Source organism: Hippichthys cyanospilos, chromosome 14 (assembly GCF_059441005.1).
Source record: "Hippichthys cyanospilos isolate Australia breed blue-spotted pipefish chromosome 14, RoL_Hcya_1.0, whole genome shotgun sequence".
Taxonomy (NCBI): domain Eukaryota; kingdom Metazoa; phylum Chordata; class Actinopteri; order Syngnathiformes; family Syngnathidae; genus Hippichthys; species Hippichthys cyanospilos.
In genome coordinates, this window is record NC_142382.1 from 1,957,724 (window position 1) to 1,971,027 (window position 13,304).

At 42.2% G+C, this 13,304-nt stretch overlaps 1 protein-coding gene and 1 long non-coding RNA gene across 2 annotated transcripts; one reads left to right on the plus strand and one right to left on the minus strand.

Moving 5' to 3' along the window:
- Nucleotides 1–260: 260 nt before the first annotated feature.
- LOC148412463 (uncharacterized) lies at nt 261–4,419 on the minus strand. Its single transcript, XR_015867848.1, has 3 exons — nt 4,311–4,419; nt 3,156–3,202; nt 261–397 (listed from the first exon to the last, which is right to left on the minus strand). It is a non-coding gene; the product is annotated as an uncharacterized LOC148412463 (long non-coding RNA).
- A 1,525-nt stretch (nt 4,420–5,944) lies between these two features.
- zfp36l1a (ZFP36 like 1 zinc finger CCCH-type a) lies at nt 5,945–12,852 on the plus strand. Its single transcript, XM_088433512.1, has 2 exons — nt 5,945–6,203; nt 9,074–12,852. Exons 1-2 carry the CDS (start codon nt 6,153–6,155, stop codon nt 10,100–10,102), a joined length of 1,080 nt encoding a protein of 359 aa, XP_088289638.1. The 5' UTR covers nt 5,945–6,152; the 3' UTR covers nt 10,103–12,852.
- The last annotated feature ends 452 nt before the right edge of the window (nt 12,853–13,304 follow it).

Sequence of the window (13,304 nt, forward strand, 5' to 3'; positions counted from 1 at the left end):
TTTTTAAACAATAATTAGGTGTGTGCCTATTATTTCTTAAATATTGACTGTCGATTTAGTGTCAATCGATGAATTCAATTTTTAAAAAATGTGATTTAAAAAAAAAGATCTGCCAAAAAGAAATAAATTGACTCGCCTGAAACTCAGAAAAAAAGCAAAAATTACAAAAACACTAAAAATACTAATCGATCGATTTGACAATAGATTATTTATTGCTGAATTTCCAGACCAAAACAATATTGAAAAAAAAAGTCCCAGAACAAGAACTCTGTGAATAGATAAAACATCCCAAAATCCAAATCATGTCTTACCTGATTTTTGCATTTGGTCATGTGACATTTCCAAGCTGAGCCCTGCGCAACTGTGATGTCATTTTCAAGTGGCAAAATGGCCGCCCCTGAGGAGGATAAAAACAGGTGGATTTTGCTGCGTCTTTCATACTCCACAAAATCGAGATGAATCAGAACGCATTTTTAGGCTAATGGCGGCTCATATATTTCACATATTTAACTTGATTACCTTAACTTAAACACGTTTTCTTCAATTTTATTCCTTTTTTTAAATTTCCCTCGCACTATTCCGACTTGGTCGTTGGAATTTGACGACTCGGGCAATTTAGTTTGAATTTTACGATTGAGGCGATTTCACGACTGGAATGCTCCTTCACACTGTTAATTCCGAGAAACCTTTTAAGGTCATCGACGGTGACGGCTTTTGCCTCCCGCCAACGGATTGGCCGCGCCGTTGTCGGATTTTGCTCCAAGTGTGAAGGCGCCGCTTATTGTTGCGCGTCAATGGGAGTTTTGGAAATGGGGGACATCTGACGCAATCCCTCAAGAGAGACGGCGGAGTTTTTTTTTTTTTTTTTTTTTCCCAAGCAGTCAGGAAACAGGTGCCTCCTCAGAAACCTCGCGAGGGAGCCGCACAATACGGAGAAGTCGGCGAACGGCGAGGCCGAGTCGACAAGAAACCTCAAACGTTCGTGCGGTCGACGTGTTGACTTCTGGAACGTCGGGAATTATTTGCGTTTGCTAGGTTCTGGTGGTAATAATGCAAGTAACGGTTCAAAAATACAAAGATTGTTAAGGGTTTTTATTGGGGGCGTTCCAAACCGATACTAGCACGAGTACTCAACTCTTGGGCTGATACTGATTCCGATACCAAATAGTCATTTGTACTTTGAATAGTTTCGCTCGGTAACACAATGTAAAATAAATAAATAAAGATTTACCGTAATGCCCAATAACCAATATGACTCACTTTTTTTTTCAAAAATAAAGGCGTCCAAGAAACAGAAACTTAAAAAGTTATTTTTAGATTACAATTTAACACCATTTGAGGAACTTATATCGTATATGGATTTTTATGTCAGCCCTATTCTTACTTCCAATAATTACCGTAACTAAGTAAACGAGATGGCGGACGTCAGGTGGCTGTTAGCAGCAAGTGACCGTTGTTAGTGACTGTTAGCAGAGGTTGTCGCGGCATTGCTTTCAATCAAAGAAGCGAGCAGACTGAACCAACGTCCGAGTCTGTCCTTGTTTATGCACGGGAATAACACAAAAACGTCATGTAAAAGTTACGATGTCGCCAGCTGATTCAATTAAGAGTGGCAAGGTATAGTGCTGTGCGCTGGTTAGAGCACGCGAAAAGAAATTCCGTTTGATTCGTTAATTAACTGCGGTCTTTTGGCGTATACACTCAATCATAAAGTTGATGCGCAACTTTGGGTATTATGGCAAAATGAATTTGAGTTGCATCTCGAGGAAACGGAAAAACAACTGCTTTTAGCGCATTCGACATGACACTGGCGAGGCGTTCACTGACCGTTCACAGTGTGGGAAATCTGAGACGCACTTAACGCGCAACAAATATAGAACTTACGGATATGATCACAAGTAACTATGAAGAGTTTTTCCATAGTGTCGGTGCGTCTTATACACGATAACATAGAAAAGACCAGAATTTGACGCCCAAATGAACGGCTACGCTTCATAAAATGTCTGCTTACTTTCATGATGACATAACTTGATTCTGGTAATATGACGTTTGCATAAGATTATTTTTTTTTCCCCTCAAATTGTTTTTCTTGTCATGTTCAGAGTACATCAGCAGAATTGACTGCTCAGCACAAATTTTGGAGCAAAAGAGTGACACAGGCGGATGCTGGCCTGCATTTTTTTTTTTTTGAGGGGGGGGGGGGGGGGGGGGATGGGGAAGCAAGACGTGATTTCCAGCAAGACCGTCGTCTGCGAAAGCACTCCAGGCCCGCTCATAAAATCCTTTTCGTATGTTAACGTTCACACAGTCGCACATCTACACACACAATCGAGTCCTGATTTTAAAAAAAAAAGTATTACAATAATTAAGCCTTTCTACTGTTGCGATAATAAGTTGTAGAATATTTGGCGTCCCAAAAAAAACCCTGAATTTTTTTACTTTAACAACCCAAAAAACTACATTTACTTTTTTTGCATTCAAGTGCATTTCTGTTAAAAAAAAAAAAAAAAAAAACAGAAATGCACTTGAATGCAAAAAAAAAAAAAAATGGCATGGTTATTTGATTGACGGAAAAATACATTAAAAATGTTTGATAATGACAGGCACGCTCCAAAATAAATATGATTTACATGTACATACATGTACATACATCACATACTAGAGCAAGAACATTTTTACAAGTTTTACAAGTGTCTTTTTCTCCCAAGAGGAAAAAAAAAGTCACGGGCCTGCATTTGGTTATCTTATGGAAATTAAGGAAGGATTTTGGAGGGGGGGTGGGGGGGGTTTGAAGAGGAAAACAAAGTCCATAAAGCCCCCTCCTTCCCCTGTGGCTCCTGTGTAGGTAAAGAAAATGCTTGCCTGCCCCCCCCAGGGCAGTCTTGTGTAGTCATAAAGGTCCCCCATAAATCTACCCCCTGCCGCCCATCGTGACACCCCCCCTCCCCCTCCCCTTTTTGCGCTGTAACTAAATCGTGACATTGACTCCACGCATGGCCGGCGGGCGCGTCGTCATAGATTGGGGGAGGGCGGGGTCCGGCCCGCCGCGGCATTGTGCAGGTTTCCCCTCACGCCGTTGCCGTCTTTTATTGGAGGTGTTTTTGTGTGACTGCGGTTGAATCAGGTGAGCTCACTCATGTATCAGGTTCTCCTACCTGATGGAATGACATCTGTGTCACGTGGCGCCAGGGCTGCAAAATGCCTGTAGGGAGGGGAAAAAAAATACTATGTATTACAAGAAAAAAAAACAAAAAAAAACACGACTTCTTTGACAAAATACAAACGCATAATTTGAATTCTTACTAGGGAAAAAAAGTTTAGAAATGTTATCAAGTTCACTATGATTATTATTCATATTATTTGGGTTTTAAATTTGATTTCATTTTATTATGATTGTAATTATATTTGTTATTGTTTGGAAATAATTACTAATAGTTAAAATACTACTTTCGACTAATTGAGCAGTCACTGATACCAAGTTCTGATACCACCAACACATTTAATACACAAACAAAAAAAATGGATTAAGTTCAACTAAAGCTCCACTTATTCCAATATAATATGTTTTTTTTAAAATGAATGGCAATTATCTAGTCTTCTAATTTGTCATTTCTAGTTTAAGATTGTAAAACTGCTCCAAGAGTAGCTGGTACTGGAAAAACAAACAAACATAAAACATTATTAATAGAACAAATGAATTAGAACACAATATTTTATGAACCTAAAAGTATTTGGTATCGGTATCGGCACGAGCATTTTCTGTATTTGGTATCGATTAATACCGAAAGCTCAGGTTTAGAACAACTCTAACTTGACTACATAGACTTTGTAATCCTCTAAATTTGGAAGAAACGTGATGTTATGGCGATACAAAAACATGGCCGCGGAAAGAAAACACACTTTTAACCAATCGGTGCAGCTAACAAACCTGCATGACGTTGCAAAATGTTGCTAAACAAACACGAAGCTAAAATGATCAGCATTTGACTTGAGAACGGACCAATTCCATTTCGAGTTTTCCTCAGGTGGGAAAACAATTTGGAAACGAGTCGGGAAGCTTGGAAAACGTGGAGTGGAGGAGTTGGGAAGGAGTTAAATGCCGAGTGGCTGGACTGGAAAGTCCCAGCAGTAATGTTGGAGTCCAGCAATTAAGAGTAAATTAATTACAGAGGGAGCAGTCGATGACGGGGGGAGGATAAGCACTCTGGCTCCCCACGCAAGAGTAAACAACAGCTCGAGCCCACCATAAATCCATTATTTGCACAGCGTGTACTTTGATTTAACACTTTACTCGCTTTTAACTTTCTTACAAGAGTTCCTTGGCTTACTTGACTGCTGAAATGGGCACAAAAATGTGACTTGGAAGCTTGGCAAACGAGTTTGCCCATAATCACAACAAAACAGGAAGTCAAAGAAAAAGGGAGGGAAAGCCGAGCTACGGCAACTCCAAACGGACAAACTAAATTCACAAATTTATGTCACGTAACATTGCTGCTGCGCACACAATGGAAATATACGTTACTCTGGTATAAGGTGTGGTATAAGTAACTAGAGTCTAGTTACTTATAGTTACTTATAGAAACTATTTAAAAAGTGACAAAACTGTTATAAAAATTATGTGTCATTACAGCTGCACACATAAACTCAATTATGGTTTGCACTCTAGTTAGATGCAGTTTAAAAAGCTTTGTTATTGTGCTAAAAACAAAACAGGAAGTTGCTAGGGAGTTCTATGGCAACTTAATGTAAACAAAACCCTTTAACGAAGTAAAGTGGTTATACAAAATAATTGCATGAATCATTACTCTTGCGCATACACAATTGATTATATCTTACTCTCTAGTTAGCTACAGTTTTAAAAAAGGTATTATTTTGCAGGGAAAGCAAAACAGGAAGTGAAAATGTGAGGGAACAAAACAGGGTTGTATGGCAACTCCATGTGGACAAAATACTTTGATAAAGTGGTTACACAAAATTATTTGATGTATAATTACTGTTACGCACACAAATTTAATTATAGATTACTCTAGTTGGGTACAATTGGTTATTGTGCAGTTAAATACAAAACAGGAAGTATAGAAATGGGAAGAAAATAAAGATAGGGAATTATATGGCAACTCCAAGTGGCTATACAAAATTAAGTATTACTGTTGCACACCCAAAATAAATCATATATTACTATCTAATAGTAAGATGCAATTTGAAAAGCCTAATAATTTTGCAGCGAAAACAAACAAGAATTGAAAGGAAATGTGAGGGAAAATAAAGCTGGGGAGTTGTGTGGCAAGTTGTATACAATTCTAAAATCTTTGTTAGTGTGCAGTTAAAAACAAAACAGGAAGTGGACGAATTGGGAAGGAAAATAGAGCGGGAATTGTATGGCAACCACATGTGCAATAAACACTTTGAAAAACTACAGCCATTATACAAAATCTCATTAATGTTGCGTAGACAAAAATCATTATATATCACTCTCTAGCAAGTTAGATACAGTTAAAAAAGCTTTTATATTTTACAGGGAAAACAAAACAGGAAGTAAAAGAAAACGTGAGAGAGTTGTATGGCAACTCCATATGGACAAAAATGTTTGACCAAGATGTAATACAAAATATTTTGATGTATCATTGCTGTTAAGCAAAAATGACGATTTTATATTACTCCGTGGTTACTTAACGTTTTAAAAGCATTATTTGCAGGAAAATAAACAAAAAGCGGAAAGAAAACGAGAGGGCCATAAAGCTGCGGGGAGATTGTAGCGAAGTTTTTGACAACGGCTTGCCATGCTGCAGGCCTGTGCGTTCACGGCCGCGTGCAGATTGAGTTGAAAAAGACGAAGAGGGCGGCGACGAAGAAGAAAGAAAAAGAAAAGAGGGGGTGGGGGGAAAAAAGTTCAACAGAAAGTTAACGCCCCGCGCTGGAGGCTCCTCCTGCTGCAGTATTATAAGGCAAATGTCGGAGCGAGCGCGGGCCACTGGGGGAACTTGTGCAGGGGCAAAAACGCACACACTCACACACACGCTGGGGATCCGCAAATCACGCACACGCGCTCGCTCCGGCAACAAGTCGTGTGCCTAACTTCCAAACGCTCGTTTGGTTGTTGTTGTTTTTTTTTTTTTTGGGGCAACTTTTTGGAGGAGTAGGCCGCTGCAAAGATGACCACAGCTGTGGTGTCGCCTTTCTTCGACTTCGAAACAATCAATAAGGTAACTATCCTTTTTTATTTCTTTTTTTTGTTTATGTAGAGGAATGCATCGCTCGCCGACCTGGTCGCGATTCGTTTATGCGTGCTCGAACACTCTCACAAAAGGCTCATCTTTAGTTTTTTTGCAAGCCCTGCAAAGAATTGTAAAACTCCAAAAAAGTGGAGCTAAACGTGAGCTAACCCTTTACAAGGAAAAAAAAAAATCTGATCCTAAATCGGCCACATGCTCGCGTAATCATTCAGCAGATTTGTCTGGCCCGGATTAAATCGTTTGAACGTGTGGAGAAAGACGTGTTTAGTTTCATATGTGTGTGTGAGATTTCCCTCCAATTTCCCCAGTCAGATTTTTTTTTTTTTTTTTTTTTACCCCCTCATGCTTCTCTGTGTATGAAGTGCAGCGGGATGGCCACTTTTGTTTCTTTTGTGGGCCTGCTGGCCTCTCCTCTCAGCTCATGTGCTCTATTCTACTGAGAGCAGCCACACATTCCTAACCAGGGCAACCAGCCAAACCAGCTGCTGTTCTTCTATACGGGCCTGCATCCGCTCTGCCTCATCCGAGCCCCCACCCCCCAAAAAAAAAAAAAATTAAAAAAGAGCACGAACAAGGTTTTTTTTCGGCTCAAATGAAAGCAAACGCGGCTCCGTTATCATTCGTGTCAGAAGTTCCCAAATGAGTGTACGTGAAAGATTAACAGGGTTTCTGCAGGTCAGCACATTGAAATCAGTGCTTTGAAACGCTGGGAAAGATGTTATTTTCAAATCGAGAGCAAATGAGTTGGAACATGAAGCAAGGTGTTGATAGATCTTATCATCATGACTACTTTACCAAATGATATATGCCTTTATTTTGTTGCGTTATATAACTATTCAAATTGTCATTGGTGACACAATTTTCCGGCAGGCGAGTCAGAAATAAAACAGATGATGTGACTTGATTTATCTCCTCACGGGGATGAATAAAATACATCTAGAGATACTGCTATTGATGTTGTTCTGAAGAATATTAGATGGAACAGTACACTTTTTTATTAGCGTTTTTTTTTCCCCTCATCTGAAATGTTTTACGCTACTCGGGTGTAGAAATATAGTTGACAGAGCTAGACCGGAACCAAATGTGGTACAGCTCTGATCATTTATATCGATGGTTTTCAAATAAGGGTAAGTGGAAGTTTAACGTGGTTTCAGCAGGTCGGTAAATATATTTGAATGCTTTGATATGCTTGAGAAATGCTTTGTGAATTAAGAGCAAATCAATTGGAATGTGATGCAACTTCTTCGTTAAAAAGACTCCTTTGCAAAAAAAATGGTTTAGCTTCATTTTGTCAAGTTTCATACAGATGTGCATTGTCGTTAGTGATGCAATTTTCCGGCAGACGAGCCAGGAATCAAACATTATATAACATTAGATTTTTTTTTTTTGGGACAGCAGTTCTTAAAGTGTGGTTAAGTAAGACCCGAACTGTTTTTCTGACGGTATCAGCAAATCTAATGTATTTCTTTTTAATGGCCCGACAGGACTAGTACGGTTCTCTTTTCAAATTGAGGGTAAATCAATTAGAACATGAAGCAACTTTGCCAACTCATCGTGACTCCCTCATCAAATGTTATACACGGATTCACATCGCCATTAGCGACGCAATTTCCCGGCAGAGAAGCCGGAAATAAAACTGGTCGCGTCGATGAATCAGATCCAAATGCCGCAACCCTGTTTTGTAAGACTTAGGAAGTTCTCCGCTGAAAAAAAAAAAAAAGTTTCACAGGGTGTACACCATTTAAAAATGGCCGAGAAGCACTGATTGGTGCCGCCCACCACTGGCACAAACAAACACATAATATCTCAAGTATTTCTTTGCATATTTTGAAGCAAATTCTCCATGTTTACATCATCTATTATATTGTAATAACTGGAAATGCAGGAAGCTTCTAAATATAAAAGAAGTGCAAAGAATTCAAGGTGTTAAATGCGGGTAGAACATTATCTACAGTTATTTCATTGACACAGGTGGGGGGGGGGGGGGTATTTGCACTTCCTGGTTTTGCTAAAATTCCAGGAAACATATACCTACATATTCAAAAATAACAGACTAAAGTAACCACCTTTTTGCTCCATGATCTTTTGATCATGGGTTCATAAAATACATATTTTGCACAGGAAATAAGATGAAGGAATGAAACAATGAAAAAATGAATATGCCCCGAGTAAAATACATACAACCTCTTTTCAAGGAGTGCAGTGAAGCGCAAAAAAAAAGATGAAACAGAGTAAAAGGGTGCTGTAGTGTCTCATTTTGACCACTGGGTGGCACCCACAGTTAAACTCACAAACAAGTAGTAGGAGCTACGTGCTAACACCGGAGCTGTGACTAAAGTAAAATTAAAAAACGCATTACATTTGACACCTCGGATTTGGACGTTAGAACAGAAAAGTGGCTTTGTGTTCCTCTTACTTTGCTCTTAATTTGAAAGGACAGATTTCTGTCAGGGCGTTACTTGCAGAATCTTCAGTACCCAGTTGAAATTCTGAGAATTGGGATTATTTTCGAGCTCCGAGCGATCAATGAATACGGAAAATGTCATCAATACTGACAACGCACAGCTGCGCAAAACAAAACAAGGGCATGCAATGCATCATGTTCCAATTCATTTGCTCTTAATCTGAAAAGGATGCACCGTTCCTGTCACAGCATTACAAGGCATCATATTAGATTCGCTGAGACTAGCTGTTGAAATTCAGTCGATTTGGGCAATGTTGGAGCCCCGGGCGATTCCCGGGGAGCAAAAGTTCTTCCCGATAATGAGTTCTACCAGGCCCGAGCGCCCCGGTGGGCAGTAATCATAATAATAATCAAATGTCCCCGCCTGTCCCGACAGAACAACAAGCTGCTGGGCTACAACGGCAACCCGGCGAGCCCGCACGCCAACGTCTCGGGCGCCCTGCTGGACAGGAAGGCGGTAGGCTCCCCGGGGGCGTACCAGCGCCGGCACTCGGTCAGCAGCGGCGGCGGCAAGTTCAACCACAACCAGTTCCTCAACAGCCTGAAGGCGGCCGAGCACTCGGCGCTCATCGGCGGGCCGGGCAAGGAGAACCACCTGCGGCCGCGCGACCGCTCCTTCTCCGAGACGGGCGAGCGTCTCCTGCACAAGTGCCTGGGCCCGGCCGGCCCCGCCGGCGGCGGCGGCGGCGGCGGGCAGGTCAACTCCAGCCGCTACAAGACGGAGCTGTGCCGGCCCTTCGAGGAAAACGGCGCCTGCAAGTACGGCGACAAGTGCCAGTTTGCGCACGGCATCCACGAACTGCGCAGCCTGAGCCGCCACCCCAAGTACAAGACGGAGCTGTGCCGCACCTTCCACACCATCGGCTTCTGCCCCTACGGGCCCCGCTGCCATTTCATCCACAACGCCGAGGAGCGGCGCGGACCGCCGCTCAAGTCGGCCGGCGGCGGCGGCGGCGGCTCGGCGGGCGAGACGGAGCGGCCCCGGCTGCAGCACAGCTACAGCTTCGCCGGCTTCCCCAGCTCGGCGGGGCTCCGCGACAGCCCCACCTCCGTCACGCCGCCGCCCAGCTTCTTCCCCGACGACGCCCACGACTGGCCCAGCAGCAACCCCTTCACCTACTCCAGCCAGGAGTTGGCCAACCTGTTCGGGCCCGGCCCGGCCGGCGCCCCGCCGGGCCCCGAGCCCGGCGCGCCCCCCTCGCCCACCGGCGGGCCCTACTACTTCCGGCCCATGCTGGAGTCGCCCCGGATGTTCGAGTCCCCGTCCAGCCCGCAGGACTCCCTCTCGGACCAGGAGGGCTACCAGAGCAGCTCCGGCGGCAGCCTGAGCGGCTCCGAGTCGCCCACGCTCGACACCACCCGCCGGCTGCCCATCTTCAGCCGCCTCTCCGTCTCGGACGACTAGGCGGGCGCCGTCGCGAGGGCGTGATCGGCCCCCGACCTTCGCCCCCCTTTTTACCGGCTCGCTGTCCCGCGCGCGAGGTGCGCGGGGGGGCGCTTTCAAGTTACCCCCGGGATTTGGGAATGCCGCAGGGGGCGCCACCTTAACGACTCATGGCCCGAAACCTTTCCATCGTCAAACTCTGACAATCTATTCGCCCGGGAGAAGTTGGCCCCAGTGACTGGCGAGTTCGGGCCCCCGAACCCCAAGGAAGGTGCCGAACACACGAAAACTTTTGAACACCCCCGAACCTCTGCGTTTGGGAGACCCAGTGACTTATGAACCGTTTTGGGCCCGCGCGCCTCAGTTTGGAAAACATAAAAAATGACAAGCGGCCCCTCTTGGGACCCTGTGCCTCACTTTGCGAAAAACATTTGAGCGCCTTCGCCTTAGTCCGGGTAACGGACGACTCAAAAAATTCAACCCGTGAGCCGTTTTCGGTCCCGGGCCTCTGTTTGCGAAACTGGTCGACCCCCCCCCCCCCCAAAAAAAATTGTTTGCATTTTCAACCCCTGGGCCTTAGTTTGGAAACCGAAAAAAAAAAGGCATCCAAGACCACATTTGATGCCTCAGTATGTGAAACCTGTTAAAGTGCGAATAATTTTTGGGCTTCCTGACACAATTTGCTAAACCGGGTTACACAAAACGGTTATTTGCAACCATAATTTGGAGACATTGAAAAAAATTGCAGGGACTATTTTTGGAAAGGAAATTGACGCTAAATTTGACTCATGAATCTTTTTTGCTTCTAGTTAAGAAACCCTGTGCCTCAGTTTACAAAACTTAAAACATTTTTATCTGGCAACACAATCTGGGCCAGCCTCAGTTTGTGAAATTGTGTAACTTCACTGAGTCTACTAAAAGGGGCAAAAAAAAGTTTGCGAAACCATTTTGATGCCAATTAATAATAATTAAAAAAAAAAAACTGAACTGGGAGCCATTTTGGCATTTTTGCCTCAGAAATCTGGGACCCCCCAAAAATAGACATTGTGAACCATTTTGAGCCCCCGTGCCCCAGTTTGGAAAATTTAAGGTGACCTTGAAACACATTCTGGAAACTCAAAAACTGTTTGCAACCCCATTTTGAGACTATTAAAAAAAAAGTAATCCAAAAGAACCCCCGTGCCCGAGTTTGGAAACCAGCACAAGTTTAGGGACCGTCAGCAAATCATTTCACCCTTGCTAATCTGCACGCAGCCAGTTTAAAGTGCCCTGCCATGTGTCACAGTGCCAAAAAAAAAAAAAGCAAAAACCACCAGAAAGGAAATGAACAACAAAAAAAAAGTGAGAATTTGACTCTTGTCATTTTTTCATTCCGTTTCCGCCAAGTTTTTTCCTTTGTTTTTGCTCTTGAATGTGTAGCAGCACAAGTGGCCTTGGAAAACAAAACGGGGGACTGTATTGCACTAGCCGCCCCCTCTTTTTTGAACCCTCCGCCCAAAAACCAGAACAAAAAAAAAAAAACACAATCCTGAAAAGATATGAATAGTTGTTTAAAAAAAAACAAATAAAAGAAACTAAAAAAGTGCCTAGGGGGTTGGGGTTTTGTGTGTTTAGCGTGGGGGTGAATGGACTACTGTGCTTATGTAATTGTGATGTAGGGTGAGTCTGCAGGAAGGACTTTTGAACTGGAAGTTGGTCTCCACCCACCCTCAAGCCCCCCCCCCTTTTTTTTCCCATCCTGTTGCTGGTCACTGGCTTTTTTTTTTCTTTATCTTTATTAAGCTGATCATCGTTGGCCACCTCACTTGACAAGATCTCCTAGCTCTCTTTTTCTTCCTTTTGATAATTATTTTTTATTAATGTTATTATTATGGTTATTATTAATATTATTTGAGAACTTTCCAGACAGAAGGTTGTTGTTTTTTTTTTTTTTTTTTTTCGCTTGTCACTGCTTATTTAACTTATCAGAACATATTTATTGGTGATCATATGCATTTTTTTTCCCTCGGTTTTTTGTCGTTTAATTTTTTTGTATTTATCTGGATAATGAACAATAGAATATATTTTCTTTTATGTTAAATTATGATCTTCCATATTAATCTAAAGATTGTGAAGACATTTTGTCAGTTTCCTTTGTTTTTCTTTTGTTTCCTCCACAGTTTAATATATTGTACTTCTGCAACTACACTTTTTTTTTTTGTTGTCAAAATGATTTTAAACTGCGACAAGGAAAAAAAAAATGCCGTTTTGATTATTTATTCCACATCTTCCCTCGTAACTGCAATTCCTCCTGAACAAACTTGTTGATTATTATTTTTTTTTATTTTAGGTTTGCTGTCCCCCCCCAAACACGTTTCGAGTTCTTTCGAGAAGTAACTCGGGTGCTTTTGACTTTTATTTGTTCTTTTCTGTTGTTTTTTTTTGGTGTTAAAGTTCCTCCTTTTCACCCAGTCTGCTGTGACCAAATAGTTTGAGGAAAATTGAGTTCAAGTGCCTCGTTTGCATACATTCCAGGTCGTTAAGGACGATGGAGGACATTTTTTCCCCTAGTTGCCTTCAGACGTTTTGTGAAAAAAAAGAAATAACAAATTTGGTGACTTTTTGGGACACGGAAGAAAGTAAAATGACAAAAAACTGTTGAATGTATTTTTTCCAGCCATGTTTGTTCACTACAGTCCTGTGCTGTCGCATCTTTCTTTTTTTTTTTTGTAAAGTATTGATTGCAGTTCAAAGTCAATAAAACCCCATATTTTTTCGGAAAAAGTTGAAAAGGTGTGTCTGCGTCGTGTTGGAACGTGAAAAAAAATGCTGACATTTTGGGATCAAAACATTGGGAATTTGTATCACATGTTTTCAAGTTAACGCTAACGCATTAATGGTCGCGATTTGCCACGCATGCTAACATCAAATTTCGCAAAAATACTTTAAACGCTCACCAAATTCAATAGTACTCGAGGCGTAATCAAATATCGCTCATTAAAATTCAAGCATTTCTGATACTTGACTTCCTGGATTGTATTTGGGACTACGGTATGCTAACAGCTAGCTTGAAAGCGTGCTGAAATTGTCTGCGGCATGCGAATGTCTCATGCTGTCACGCTAACATAACCCAATAAAATGTTCTTAGTCTAACGCGCTCGGTCTTCACAATATACGTCAATCTTGTGTTTGATGTTTGCTAGTCTAGTGACCTATGCTAACACCTTACGCTAACACGTGCACA

Coding starts and splice junctions, on each gene's coding strand:
- zfp36l1a (XM_088433512.1), top strand. CDS start 6,153: ATGACCACAGCTGTGGTGTCGCCTTTCTTCGACTTCGAAACAATCAAT. Junction 6,204..9,073: donor ACTTCGAAACAATCAATAAG/GTAACTATCCTT, acceptor CTGTCCCGACAG/AACAACAAGCTGCTGGGCTA.